Source organism: Lepidochelys olivacea, assembly GCF_965140295.1.
Source record: "Lepidochelys olivacea isolate rLepOli2 genome assembly, chromosome: 5".
In the NCBI taxonomy this organism is placed as follows: domain Eukaryota; kingdom Metazoa; phylum Chordata; order Testudines; family Cheloniidae; genus Lepidochelys; species Lepidochelys olivacea.
Window position 1 is genome coordinate 114039084 of NC_140415.1, and position 13016 is coordinate 114052099.

At 42.5% G+C, this 13016-nt stretch overlaps 1 protein-coding gene and 1 pseudogene across 2 annotated transcripts; both read right to left on the bottom strand.

The window, feature by feature from the left end:
* Nucleotides 1–676: 676 nt before the first annotated feature.
* LOC311520322 (interferon beta-like) lies at nucleotides 677–1252 on the bottom strand (the record flags this gene model as incomplete). Its single annotated transcript, XM_084627682.1, has 1 exon — nucleotides 677–1252. One exon carries the CDS (start codon nucleotides 1250–1252, stop codon nucleotides 677–679), a length of 576 nt encoding a protein of 191 aa, XP_084483808.1.
* Nucleotides 1253–7077: 5825 nt separating this feature from the next.
* LOC311520602 (interferon beta pseudogene) lies at nucleotides 7078–8241 on the bottom strand (annotated as a pseudogene). The gene is made up of 2 exons: nucleotides 7767–8241; nucleotides 7078–7121 (listed from the first exon to the last, which is right to left on the bottom strand). The product of its transcript is annotated as an interferon beta pseudogene (transcript).
* Between the last annotated feature and the right edge of the window lie 4775 nt (nucleotides 8242–13016).

A 13016-nucleotide genomic window follows, 5' to 3' on the forward strand; every position in this document is an offset into this window, starting at 1 on the left:
CCGGAGCTGAAATGAAATTGGAAACAGTTGAAACACAAAGGGAAAAAGTATAATTTTCACTGAATTGATCTCAAGAAATTAAATGACAATATCTTTTCCACACATAAGCTCGCAAGTCTTTTAGTATGTTCATATTTTTTTAGAAAGTCTCTAGGAAGCTTCTCAAACCTTGGAATACTAGAAATAGTTCTCATGAGGACAAATTAATTAATAGCCATGCTGATAATTGTAGAAACACACTATGTATGTCGAAGTCAGAGTGCTTTCGTCATCAGATAATGATACTTTCTTCCCTCGCATACCACAAAGTGCTGGTGAGGTGCCGAAGGATTCCACATATGTGTACTTTGTTGCATGGTCTGCCAATTCCCTACTGCACAACAGTACTGATATGTGAGAGATTATGAAGATGTGCAAAAATAAACAATAAACAAATAAACAATAGTAGAAACACCAAAAAGTAAATCCATGTCACTGAAAATCCGTTTCCAGGACAGGACAGGAAGAGCCTAAAGCTGCTGCCATGGAAATCAGTTGCGATTTGGCCACTGATCCTACAGAAGAAGGATCAGGCTCTATATAAGCAGAGTTATAAAATATCCATTATCTCTGTTCAGCTGTATAAATTACCTTAATGTGAATTCATTTACTCCAGGGAAAAGTTTTGTACTGTACCTTAGTTACTCAGCCTTCGAGTGAGTTTGTCAATCAGTACAAAACATCTGGGTATTTCCACGCGAATGATCTCCCAGGCACACAGGCTGTATTGCTTTTCTTTCAGGAAAGCATCTATCCCCTGAAAGTATTTTTTCACTCTCCGACTGGTGATCTGGAGGTCCTGACTTTCTGGGTTGGTTAAGCCTTTCTCTGTCTGTGCTCTCAAACATGCCTCCAGCCGCTGAATTTGCTGGTAAAGGCCATTTTGGAACCTGACTATGGAAGCCCCATCCCAAGCACTTTGGGTAAGGTTTTTGCTAAAGATGTTGAAGATCTCTTGGAGGATCTCTTGAATTGCCACCTTGGCATTCTCCTTCTGGGACACTGGGAGTTGGAGGACATCCTGGGTGGGTTTGAAAGCTGCCCTTTCATTTATGCATTGTGAGGGGAGATTTCCGCTCACTTTCTCCAGAAGCTCCAAGCTCTCTTTGTTCACTTTGTTCTGCTGGAAGTGAAGCATGGTACAGAGCTGAGATGAGATTTCAGTGGAGAAGAGCAGTATGAGGCAAATGTGCAGCAAACACCTGGTGGTCATGCCGATGTCTTCCACTTCTTTTCTTTGTGTGGAACCTTGAGCCTGGAGTTTCTTGAGGGTCCTATGTAGACTGCTGTGTCTTTCCTTCATGTCTCTGACTTTAAATAATTGGCGGCAGAATTTTTGTTTCATCATTTTCTGTTTTTTTTAAAAGGTTTTTCCCTCCTGGAGGCTTCAGTCTTTTTCTTTCTGTATAATTCACTGCTTTCTAGATTCTTTTACCACGCTTCCTCCATTTTGTATTGTTGTGAAAGTGACCAAACCCCTTTCACTTATGCTGGATCCACATACATACAGGCTTTTCATGATGCATTAATTTAAAGATCTAATATAATACGATCATCCACACTTCAGAAGTGGTAATGAGAAGACCGCCAATTCATCAAACCCTACACTTTTCTCATTCATCACTTCCTGCATTTGACAAACAAAACTAGTTTAGGTATATTTAAAGTTTTGAGGCCTGGAGGAAGTGGGAGGAAAGGGTTGGCCTCAGGGGAGCTGGAACAGTTTGTGTAGTGGGGCTGTTGAGAGCCATTGAACCAAACTGTAAACCGTGAATATGAAGGTAACCACTTCAAGCCAGGGGGTATGGCAGCACCTATGTTAGGCCTCCCAAAAATATTGGTAACTTTCAACTTCAGTCATGCAACTTGAAAAGCACACTTAATATGTAGACACCAGCAAATATCGGTATCTTCCTTCTAGGAAAACACAGGAGATAGAGAGTGAGCTCTGAGAGAATGGAACCTTTTTTCAGTTTTTGTTTACTTCCAGATCTGAGTGTATATACTGTAGCTGAGGAATCGATGCAGTTAGACGGTGTGAATATGTTGTCCTATTGGTCACTCTGAGTAGCTGACAGTGGTGAAAAATGGAGGGTAATTAGTAAAACAGGATGAGCAATTAGTTACACATACTGGAGAGATACCCACATGGATGATTGTGATTTACAGTGCGGCCAGAGGAGGTTATGAAGAGAAGTCCTGATTTGTATTTTTAACAGGCATGTCCCTGGGTTGTAGTCATTCAAAGAATTTTTTAAAAATCAAAATCAGTGTTCACCATTTTGGCTAGTTCCTTCTCTTAACTTTTTTGTTTTCCCTTTGGCGTGGGCAGGGAAATTCTTCAGCTTTCTTTTAGCCTCTTGGTTTCCTGTGGTCACATATCATTTTCATGGTTCTCTTCCCCTAGCACAGACTGTTGTGCTGGATTTTGCCATCGTGGCAGGAAAATGTGTTTTCATCCAAATAGAAAACTATTTTCACTGAAATTAGAAAGGAAGAATCACCTGAATAAACCATGAAAACATTTCTGTCCATATTAATTTGGTTAGAGTCTCCCAAGGCTTCCTGCACTTTGATAAGAACTATCAGAGTCTTATATCAGCGACATGAAAGTTTCTGAATAGTGCAGAGAAAGCAGACTTACCAGAGCCCTCAGATTGCCATGCACTACGCTCCCCTTTCTCGCATTACTTTCCATGGGTGCCGGGGATGTTTATCCCACACGAGGGTGAAGTCCAGAGAAGATGTTGAGGAGAGAGGGAAATAAGTACCGTAGTATGAATACTAGGGGAGGAGAAGGTAACAAAGTAATCACAGGGTAATGCGGGGCGGGGGAGCCAAATCATCTTTTTCAGTAAATCTGTATGGTGACAGCAATTTAGGGGCACTGGAATACTTGTTGTTGTATGGCTGCTGAAAGCCATTGAAGAAAACTGAAAACCCTGTATATGATGGAGACCATGCATTCACTTGCTAATATTACTTGATGCTGCTCAACCCCAGCACCTCTACTTCCATCTTCCCTGCAGCAAGTAGGCAAAGAACCAGTCTATTATTTGAGAAAAGTTGGTTACAACGGCCTCAGAGCCTGCTGCAGAGGATCTATGCAGGGGTAGAGCCCTCTGCTTATGCCTCTTCCCTGTGCCACATGGAAGGGTGTGTGGGGTGAGATGAGGTGCCGTGGAATCAGAAGCTTTTGCTCCCAGTTCCCTCTTGCGGTGTTCTCCATACAGTTATGATCCACGTGTGGGGCCTGGAACGAGCAGACGCGCATTGAGTTGGGGCAGTGCTACTACAGGTCTGGTGGGTGCATCTCTCCATGTCACCTACAGAGAGTGTCTGAGGCAACTGCAGTCTGAAGGAAGCCCTGGTTTCATGGCTGTAACGGAACCTCGCTGACAGGGACCGGAACGGGGCTCTGAGTGGTCCCAACAACTGATGCAGAAACTCAGTAGCTCTGTGTGAAAAGACCTTGTGTTCTGTGTAGAAGCCACAGGCTCATCTGCTTCTATGATGAAGGCTGGGGAGAAACCTGCGAGTATCCCCTCCTGCCTGCCAGCGGAAGGATAAAAGTGAGCTGAAGTGGGGATGTATTATTAGCATGTTCCTCCCTTTTTATCCCCCTGTGGTTGGCTTTCCCACAGGAAGGCCTGAAATCTTAGATGATACATGGCATCAAATGGCTTCTTCAGTAGATGAATGGATTGTTTTCCACATAGCACAGCTTATAAACAATATGATGGGATGAATGTCAGGAGGTTCCCCACTGCACTCCATGAGCAACAAAGCAGTTAGAATCTGAAGAGTTTGTATGGCTCCCAGGTGCTATATGACGGCCATGTTCCATCAGAGGGGCAGGGAATACATTATGGGGGTGGTGACTTTTTCATGCAGTCTAATTTTGCTCTCATTATTCTCAGATGATTGTGTTGTGTCAATATAACCTTTGGCTCCAAGTACGTGAAGGAATGAATGAAGGGAGAAAGATTTGGGCAGGAAAGAACTTGGACAGCTGATGGCTACAGCTCTTGGAAAAAAACTGCACCATAAGAAAGGAGAGGCACTTGTTTTAAGAGTTAACTCCTTGTACATGCCTCTAAACCAACAGGTCCCAAACTGAGTTTCCTGAATCAGTGGCAGTACGTGGAGTACTGGGTGATGGTCTTCAGAGAACTGGCAGATCCTACGTTCCTTTAAAGACCGCTAAACTTATATAAATGCGTTTCTAGTACTACCTTTCTTTGTAAGCATTTGGTGTACCTGCCACACAAATGTTACCTGATCCTGAATGGGAGGGGAAAGGATCGATTTTTGTAAGATGAGGCCCACATAATGAAATGTTTGAGAACCCCTCAGCTAAAGAGAACAGAGGGCAAAAGCTTCTGCAATGCTGCCATCTGTTGACTGTGAAGAATTTAGTCTCGTATTAGAGACAGCATAGTTTGGACTGTGTTACAAAAGGGATTTGAAATGGGACATACCTTCCTGGTTTTTTTCCCAAAGGCAGGCTTCCAATCAGTGTAAAAATTCACACACACTTTTTTTTTCACTATTTGAACATGTAATGTAGTGGTTGTTTGACTTCTTTAAAAACTTTTAAATAAGAAATCTCCAGATTTAGAGTATGGCTTAAATTAATGCTAGACAATGATGGGACTAACTAATAGCTCTTCAAAAATACTATCTACATACCTAAACTTGACAAAGAGATCCTTACATGATTTGTTCCAATGGATGGTTTTTGTTTTTGTTTTTGTTTTTTTGCTTTCAGGTAATTTTTCGTCATTCACAGCTCAACTGAAATTTTGATGGACTGTGCTTCTCCAGCTGGTGGTTGTTGGTGCAACATGCAGTCCCTAAGCACATATGCTTGTTTTGGGAGCACCCGGGGGAGAGCAAAGGGAAGCAGCAGCAGATGCTTACAAGCCTGATTCACAGGAGGGGTTGGGTATGTACAAGTTTGATGGTGTTTGTGAGCCAAGTGTACCCAAACCTGACTGGTGGAGGGGGAAAATTAAACCCACATAACCCTTCCTGATGGTGGTGGTGGGGGAGATACGGAGTCTGCGCACATGGAAACCTGACAGTTCACACACATCTCATTGGGGAGGAAGGGGACAAGCAACTTTGTACCACGACAGCCTGAAGTCTTCCCCTTAGAATGCCTGTGTCTCCATCATCCCTTTCATTTCATCACAATGAACTACTGCTCCAAATATCTGCAACTACAAATGTTGTGCGTGAAAATAATCTGGTAATGGGCAGAAACACAAAAGCTGCGGAGTTGAGGTTGTGGTGTGTGGTCTGTTGGAGTGGTCAAACTAATTACCCAAGCTATTTTTCTTATGGAGTCACTGCTGAATCAGGGTTTATGTTCACAATGTACTTGAGCATGTTGTCAAGTTTAACTGCTTATGTCAAAGGAAAGCTCGTGTACTTAAAGTTAGGCAAATGTTTACAAGTCCTTTGCTGAACTGGAGTCTTAAGGTAAAACAAGAGAAGATTTTTATTGAGTCTCTGTTTTTTTAAAAATCTAATTAGTACAAATCACTACTGCTGTCGGTTGCTATTTTGTAGAAATAAATATTTATTTATAAATATTATAAAACCTCTGAAAAAATAAATAAAAGCAATACATTAATATTGTAAATAAATATAAATGGATCAACATAAAGACACTTTTACAAATCCAGTAAAATGATCTGAAAATCTTTTCACAGTGCAGGAAAAGAACATATATTTGCACTCGTTTAAAATTTCAGAGTGCCTAATTATAAGTAACCTAGAAACCGGGATATTCTTCTTTCTTTGTTATCCTTGCCACAAAATACACCTCCAGAAGTTTCCCTTGCTTATGAGTCCATGTCAGGATCTTTCTATGCGACTGTCGTTCCAGGCAGCTTGTGAGGGTATTTTGCATGAGATGTAGGCAGAGGTGAATGTAAGGCGGTCCGGTCTGGTCCAATATAACGGCAAGAGCCTGTACACCATGCCATACCTGACCGGCTTCCTGAGGCTGGCCATTTAAAGGGTCTAGGGCTCCTGGCAGCAGCCAGAGCCCCTGGGTAGCGGAGGCAGCTCAGGCCATGATTTAAAGGGCTCTTTAAATCCCCACCGAAGCCCCTGGCCGCCGCCGCTACACCGGGGGCTCTGGCAGGGGGCTCAGACAGCGATTTCAAGAGCCCGGGGCTCCAGCCGATGCAGGGAGACCCAGGCCCTTTAAATCTCCACCAAAGCCCTAAGCCCCGGGGTAGCGGAGGCAGCAGAGAGCCCCTGGGGCTCTGTCGGAGATTTAAAGGGGCCGGGGCTCCACTGCGGTAGCGGTGGACGGAGTCCTAGGCCCTTCAAATCACCCCCGAGCTCCGGGACACCCAGCCGCCTCTGCAGCTGGTAGCCCGAGATTTAAAGACCTGGGACTTAAAAGCTGGGCCTCTTCCGGTTGAGGCCACACCTCTTCTGGTTTTGGCCTACCCTCTGCTCAGGACTCTGTCATACCGGTAAGTCCTTTAAGTTACTTTCACCCCTGGATGTAGGAAATCTGTTGGAGGATCTCCTGGATGTCCACTTTGGCAGTCTCTTTCTGGGTTTCTCTGGGCGTGAGAAAATTTTGGGGCCATGTTAGGTGTCTTTCTTCATTCTGCCTTTGCAGGAAAATTATCCTTCTTTTTTTTTGGAAATTGTCCTGGTTCATATTTCTTATGCCAAAGCGAAGACTGTTACAGTAAAGAGGTAAGATTTCATTTTTAAAAGCAGCCCAAGGCAAATTCGGAGCAAACGTTTAATACCAATGATTAAGAAATAGTAAGGTTTTTCTCCTTCGGTTCAAATACTACGCTGTCTTCTGCAATATTTTCAGCAAAATCTTCTGTTTTACATTTTCTCATGTGAATAAATCAGTCTTGGTAATGGCAAGAAGGCTATAAATAGTGCAGTTGAAGTTTGGCAGTTTGCTTAATTCAAGATGGACTGATAGGAGTCTCGAAAGCTGCTGATTCGAGAATCAGTTTAGAGACGAAGGACTCCAGTGGAGGTGCAGTTTCATTCAGCTGTTTTCATAGCATCATTACTGGAAGCATCACGTGCTGGAATGAAAAAGGGGAATGGTTCAAACATGGAGAGATTCAAATGCCAAATAGAGGCCATCTTTTTCTAACCAGATGTCAAATCCTAAATCCTGAGCCTTAGTGCACTTGTCATCTTGTCACAATTTGTTGTTACTAAAGCTGTTGAAGTTAGGGGTAAACAAAAGAAAGAAAAGCAGAATAAGAACCCTCGGCCGTCCCTATGTCCAAAATGAGTTGATGGGATAGAAGTGTGTGAACACAGACCCCCCGTTTTCTGGTGTCCTAACTGGAATGTTGTCTTACGAGGTAGTTGTTGAAAGGGGGCTTCTCACTGTTCTTTTCCCCAACTTAGACACTTACTGGTCAAAGTTCTATTTGGCATAGTTAGTTATCACTTAACAATATTTTGTCTTTAGTTAGCAGTTATGATATATTTGTATATTTTTCATATAGAATATTGTGTGTGGTAGAGAAGCACTAAATTATATGCTACTCTGAAAAGATTTGAGCATGCGTTTGAAATAGCTGTATGCATAAAATTACTATGGGAGAAAGATTGGGCCCGACGTATTAGGAGTTATAACCCTATCACCCATCTTTCACCAGCTGTTTTATTCAAATAATATTATTTGAGTTTTTCTAGGAAAAAAGAAAAGATGGTACCTTCATTTTCAAGTCTCTTGGTGAGTTTGTTGAGCATGAGGAAACATCTGGGTATTTCCACACGGATGATCTCCCAGGCACACCGGCTGTATTGCTTTTCTTTCAGGAAATCCTCTATTGTCTGGAAGAATCTCTTCAGTTTGAGGCTGGTGAGCAGGAGGGTCTCATTTCCTGGGTAGGTTACCTCCTTTTCCATCTCAGCACTCAAACACATCTCCAGTTTCTCAATCTGCTGGTGAAGTCCATTTTGGAATTCCTTTATGGAAGTCCCATTCCAGGCAGCTTGGGTGAGATTGTTGTTAAAGATATGGAAGAGCTCTTGGAGGATCTGCTGGATGGCTACCTTGGCATTCTCTTGGTGGGACAGTTGGAGCTTGAGGATATCTCTGGGCTTGAAAGCTATCCCTTCATTTAGACATTGGAAGGGAAAGTTGCTACCCATTTTCTCCAGATGCTCTAAACTCTCGCTGTTCATTCTGGTTTGTAGAACATGCAGCCTGTTACAGTCCAGACATGAAATTTCACTGGAGAAGTGCAGCATGAGGCAAAATTGCAGCAAACTCCTGCTGATCATGATGATGTCTTAGATTTCCTGTGTTTGTGTAGAACTTGAGCAACTGGTGTCTGTTCAAGGTGTTCTGTAAACTTTTGTGTTTTCGACCCCTGTCTCTGAATTTAAGCATTCTGTCGGAAAAGATTTTTCTTTCATCACTTTCTACTTTTCAGGGTTTTTTCTGCTTGAGGTTTTTACTTTTGGTTTCCTTCTTTTTAGTTAGTGGAAGTGAACAAGTCATTCGAAGAACCAAATCCCAGTTGGTAACTACTTTAATCTTACTGAACCCCAACATTTCTTTCCTTCGGTCCTCCCTGCCCTCTTAGATAACGAAAATGTAAAGAGTAAGAAGAATATGATGATGAACAGTGTCGTCCAGTTACAGGTTAGAGTAGGGACCTGTCTGTTTGCTCCCAAGTTCCTGTAGTTAGCACTGCTCGGCAGGTCTGAATGTCTGTCACATCAGCAAGACTATCCATGCTTTTAAGTGATAACAGTGAATTTTGGCAGATGGGGGGAACTACTGCAGAACTTCTTTTTGCTAGACTCTGCAAATAACAGCAGTGAAGTGATGTGTAAAGCTGCTGTTCCTTCACTTTGCCAGCAGGTGGCAAACTTTCCCTTTCTGGTGTGGCACTCAAAATCAGAAAAGCCTGCTATGCTCTGGCTGTCTCATTCCTTCCTTCCAGCCTTTGAGAGGGAGTAATACTATAGGGACCTCTTAATATTTGATAAGCCTGAAAAGAATTCCTGTGGGAGATTGGGGCCAGAGAAGTCTCTATTAATCTCTCGCAATTTCCTGGCCATCTGAAATATGAGAGATGAAAAGCCATGTGTGTAGGCCAATACCAGAGGATGGACAGAGAGCACTGAGAAACTGTGAGGTTTACTTAAGAACCTGATACCAGTTGTGAAAAGCCCAAGGAACAGGTACAGTTGAAGGGTGTGAACATGCTGTCTTCTCAGGCAGTTCTGAGTAGTTCCCAGTGATGTAGTGTAGTGACATGGAAGGGAGTTGTCCAAAAAGATTGTAAAAAGAAAAGGAGTACTTGTGGCACCTCAGAGACGAACCAATTTAGTCTCTAAGGTGCCACAAGTACTCCTTTTCCTTTTGCGAATACAGACTAACACGGCTGTTACTCTGAAACCTGTCAAAAAGATTGTGTCACTGGTAAAAAATATGCTAGAGCGACTGACATAAATGAATGTCACTTTCAAATGTGTTTGCCTTTTCACCATTCAAGCTTTATTCTTTTTTCAATGTGCATTTCACTGAGCTTGGACATTGAAATTCAAGTGGTCTGATGAGTGAAGTTTGCAGCCTTCTTTCTGTAGCAAGTTTCACTTTCTGTTTTTCATACCATAGCACTAGGCTGTCACGTTGGAGTTTCCATCAGTGAAGGGGAATGGTTTTCAACCCAAAAATTGAAAAGGAATGTTTTCATATTAATTTTAAAGAAGGAAAAGAAGAAAACATGACCATATTTCTGTCCGTGTCACTTCTTTTACATCTCCCTCTCCCATCACCTCGAGCACTTTTTAAAATCATAATCTAGAGTTTTGCCTAAACGATTCGGAAATGTCACTTTCAAAAATGCAGTTTATTGTACATAAGTATACCATATAAGGGACCCAATCATACCAGAGGTGCTGCACCCCAATCTTGCATTTACTCCACTGGGAGTTCTGCGTGTGCATTTCCTGGCAAGTTGAAGCTTCAGGAGATAATAGTTATGTGAAGGAGAGGAATTAAATAATCTGAATTTAAGCTTTTCCTGTTAAATTAAGAAAGCTATGGGAGGAAAGACACATAGTCTTTCAGCATATTTTCATCAGTAATGAGCCTGTTTTCTGGGAAAGGTTAGATGGAGACTGAGCTGGTTGAAATATTTGCTAGAATTTGATGAAATCCTGTCCATTTAAATTTCAGTGAAAATAGCAGGAAATTTTATTGGAATTATTTTTTTCTGTGTCAGCCAGCTTAATTTGAATATGAAATAAGAGGTTAGTGTAGCCCCTTTTCCTATTTGCAAATAATCTGCAAAGAAATTCAGAATTTGCCAATGTATTTATTTTAAAAGATTTGACAAATGATTTATACACATTCCACTCTGATTGCTCAGGACCTTGTCACCACATCTTTTCCCTTTGCTGTTCATAATTTGCTGCTTGTTCTGTGTGATGGTTCACCTGAGTCAATGCTATTGTGTCTGTTCCTGGGATGGTTGCCTTCTAATTCAAAACTGCTTTCCAGGTGGCTGCATGAACTTCTGTGGAAAAAAGTCTCTTTAAAATATGTATTTATATGAGTGTTTCTTATACTTTCTGACTCCAGAGATATTCTTTTCCAACAAAAACTCACACGTACAAATATTTCAGAAAATGTTTACAAAGGGCCAAACATTTTTCATAAATGTTGAATCAGTCTCAAATATTCAGGCTGTGGCTGAAGTATGTGGTTGGCAGTGCTGCTGTTGACTGATAGCTCTTCAGAACTGCTATCCACCTACACCAAACTTGGTAGAGAGGAGGATCCTCACTAGATCTGATGCCACCGGCAGGTTGATTACTATAATTTTAAATGTTGGGTTTAGGTAATTTTTAGGCATTGTTGATGTTATAACTGAAAGTTTAATCCATTCTGTGCACCAAACTGGTTGTTGGTGGCAAGGAGCACACACGCCTGATGTGGAGGGTGTGGAGGGGTGGCACCAGCTGGTCAGAAAACTGGGGGATAGAATTGCTGACTTGAGTGTACACAAGCCTGATTCATATGGCTTGGTTTGTTCGTGTGTGTGTGTGTGTGTGTGTCAGGCGGAGGCCGGGGAAAAGGGGAGGAGTCTCTGTAAGACTTATTACTTTTAAAGTGATATTATGAAGTTGTTGTCATGAAATTTCCTCATCATAGGAAACCTCTTTCTATGTGTATCCATCCGGTTGGACAGGACCTCCAGAAGGTACTCACTAGGCTGAGGACAATGGGGACACTTAACTTTAAGACTGTGTTTCCGAGTTGGGAAACCAGTTTGGCGAAGTTGGTGTTAAGGAGAATGGGGGTTAGGAGTGGAAAGTTACTGAAGGTCAACAAAGAGCCAGATGACAAAACCAAAAGGTTCTAAAAGAAATCCCAGGGGGAAGACCCACAGGACATTTGGGCAAGAGGAATGAAGGGGATGAACTGGCCAAGGCCAGGTTATGTGAGCTGGAGGAGAATGCTCTGTTTTTGTGCATATAAGTGATGCATTGCAACAGAAGGATGTTGGATGACCCCAAGTGATTCTGATACAGGCTCATTGAATGGCCTGGTGTGTTGAGGAAACTGAGGCAGGGAATTGCAGATAGGGTTTACAATTTTTGTTCCATTTTCTGTATTTCCGAGTGATTAATTAAAGAGCAATAGTGTGTTAGAATCCTGTGCAAAGTGTCTCCGTATTGTAATCTAAACGTATTACACGGCCCCTGGAAGAGGTAAACACCTCTGGGTATATTTCTGGGAGAGGACATGTTAAAGCACATTCTGAGCTTCAAAGACTTCCCAGTTGACATGTTGGATGAGCCCCCCCTTGTAACGCCGACAGGCTGAAGTTGTCAGCAGGCAGGATTGAACCTTGGACATTTGAACCTTGGTGCATGAGCCTTGACTGTGTGAACATGTGATAATGCCTCTTAAGCCAGGGTTGTAGCAGACTCCTCAATCTCTAAATGGTTCAGGTGCCAGAAGAGAGTGACAGAGCACCACACCATCCAGGCACGGGTTGTATATTTCCTCTCGCTGAGGAAGCCCAAGCCAAGCTTCAGAGACTTCCCAGCTGATATCCCAGCTAGGGTGACCAGACAACAAGTGTGAAAAATCGGGGCAGGGGTTGAGGGGTTATAGGCACTTAGAAATGACAAAGCTCCAAATATGGGGACTGTCCCGATAAATAAAAATTTAATGTGTAAAATAAGGGGCCAGGTATGAAATATCATCAGTATCATACCTAGAAACTACTCATTTGAAACCCCAGATATCTACGTAGATCAGGAAATGTCTAGAATGACGCAATTAGCTTTCTCTCTCTCTCTCTCTCTCTCTTTTTAATATTTACCTTTTTTAAGAACAGGGTTGTAATTTTGATTTCTTACGACGTTTGTGCACATGGTTTTTACTTAGCTGGTGGCAACAGCTGATTTCTATTTTTTTTCCTTTTCCTTTCTCAGCTCTTCCCTGGAGGTGGGAGTGAAATTATAGTGATAAACCTGCTGGTGGCATCAGATCTAGTGAGGCTCCACCTCTCCAGCAAGTTTTGTGTAGGTGGATCATGGTTCTGAAAATACTCTTTGGCACTGAAAGGACTGGGGCAGGGAATCTAATGGGACCAGAGCTGAGACAGATGCTGCAGATCTGTGTCTGGAGAGACCTTTTTGATCAGTGCAGAAACCATAGACTCTGCTGAGTGTGGAGATGGAATGACAGCCACTTCCATGAGGAAGGCTGGGGTCCAACCTGCTCCTCCTCCTCCCTGCCCACCATTGGAAGGATGTGGGAGAACTTCAGTGGAGGATATTTACACAGTTTTCCTCTCTTTTAAGAAATGCGAGCTGGCATTCCCCACAGGCATTGGCTGCTCCTTATGATACAGGTGATATTGTCAAAGAGCTCAACTGAATTCTCCACTCAGCATGGCCCCTTTTTTAATTCAAGGTCTGCTGGCATG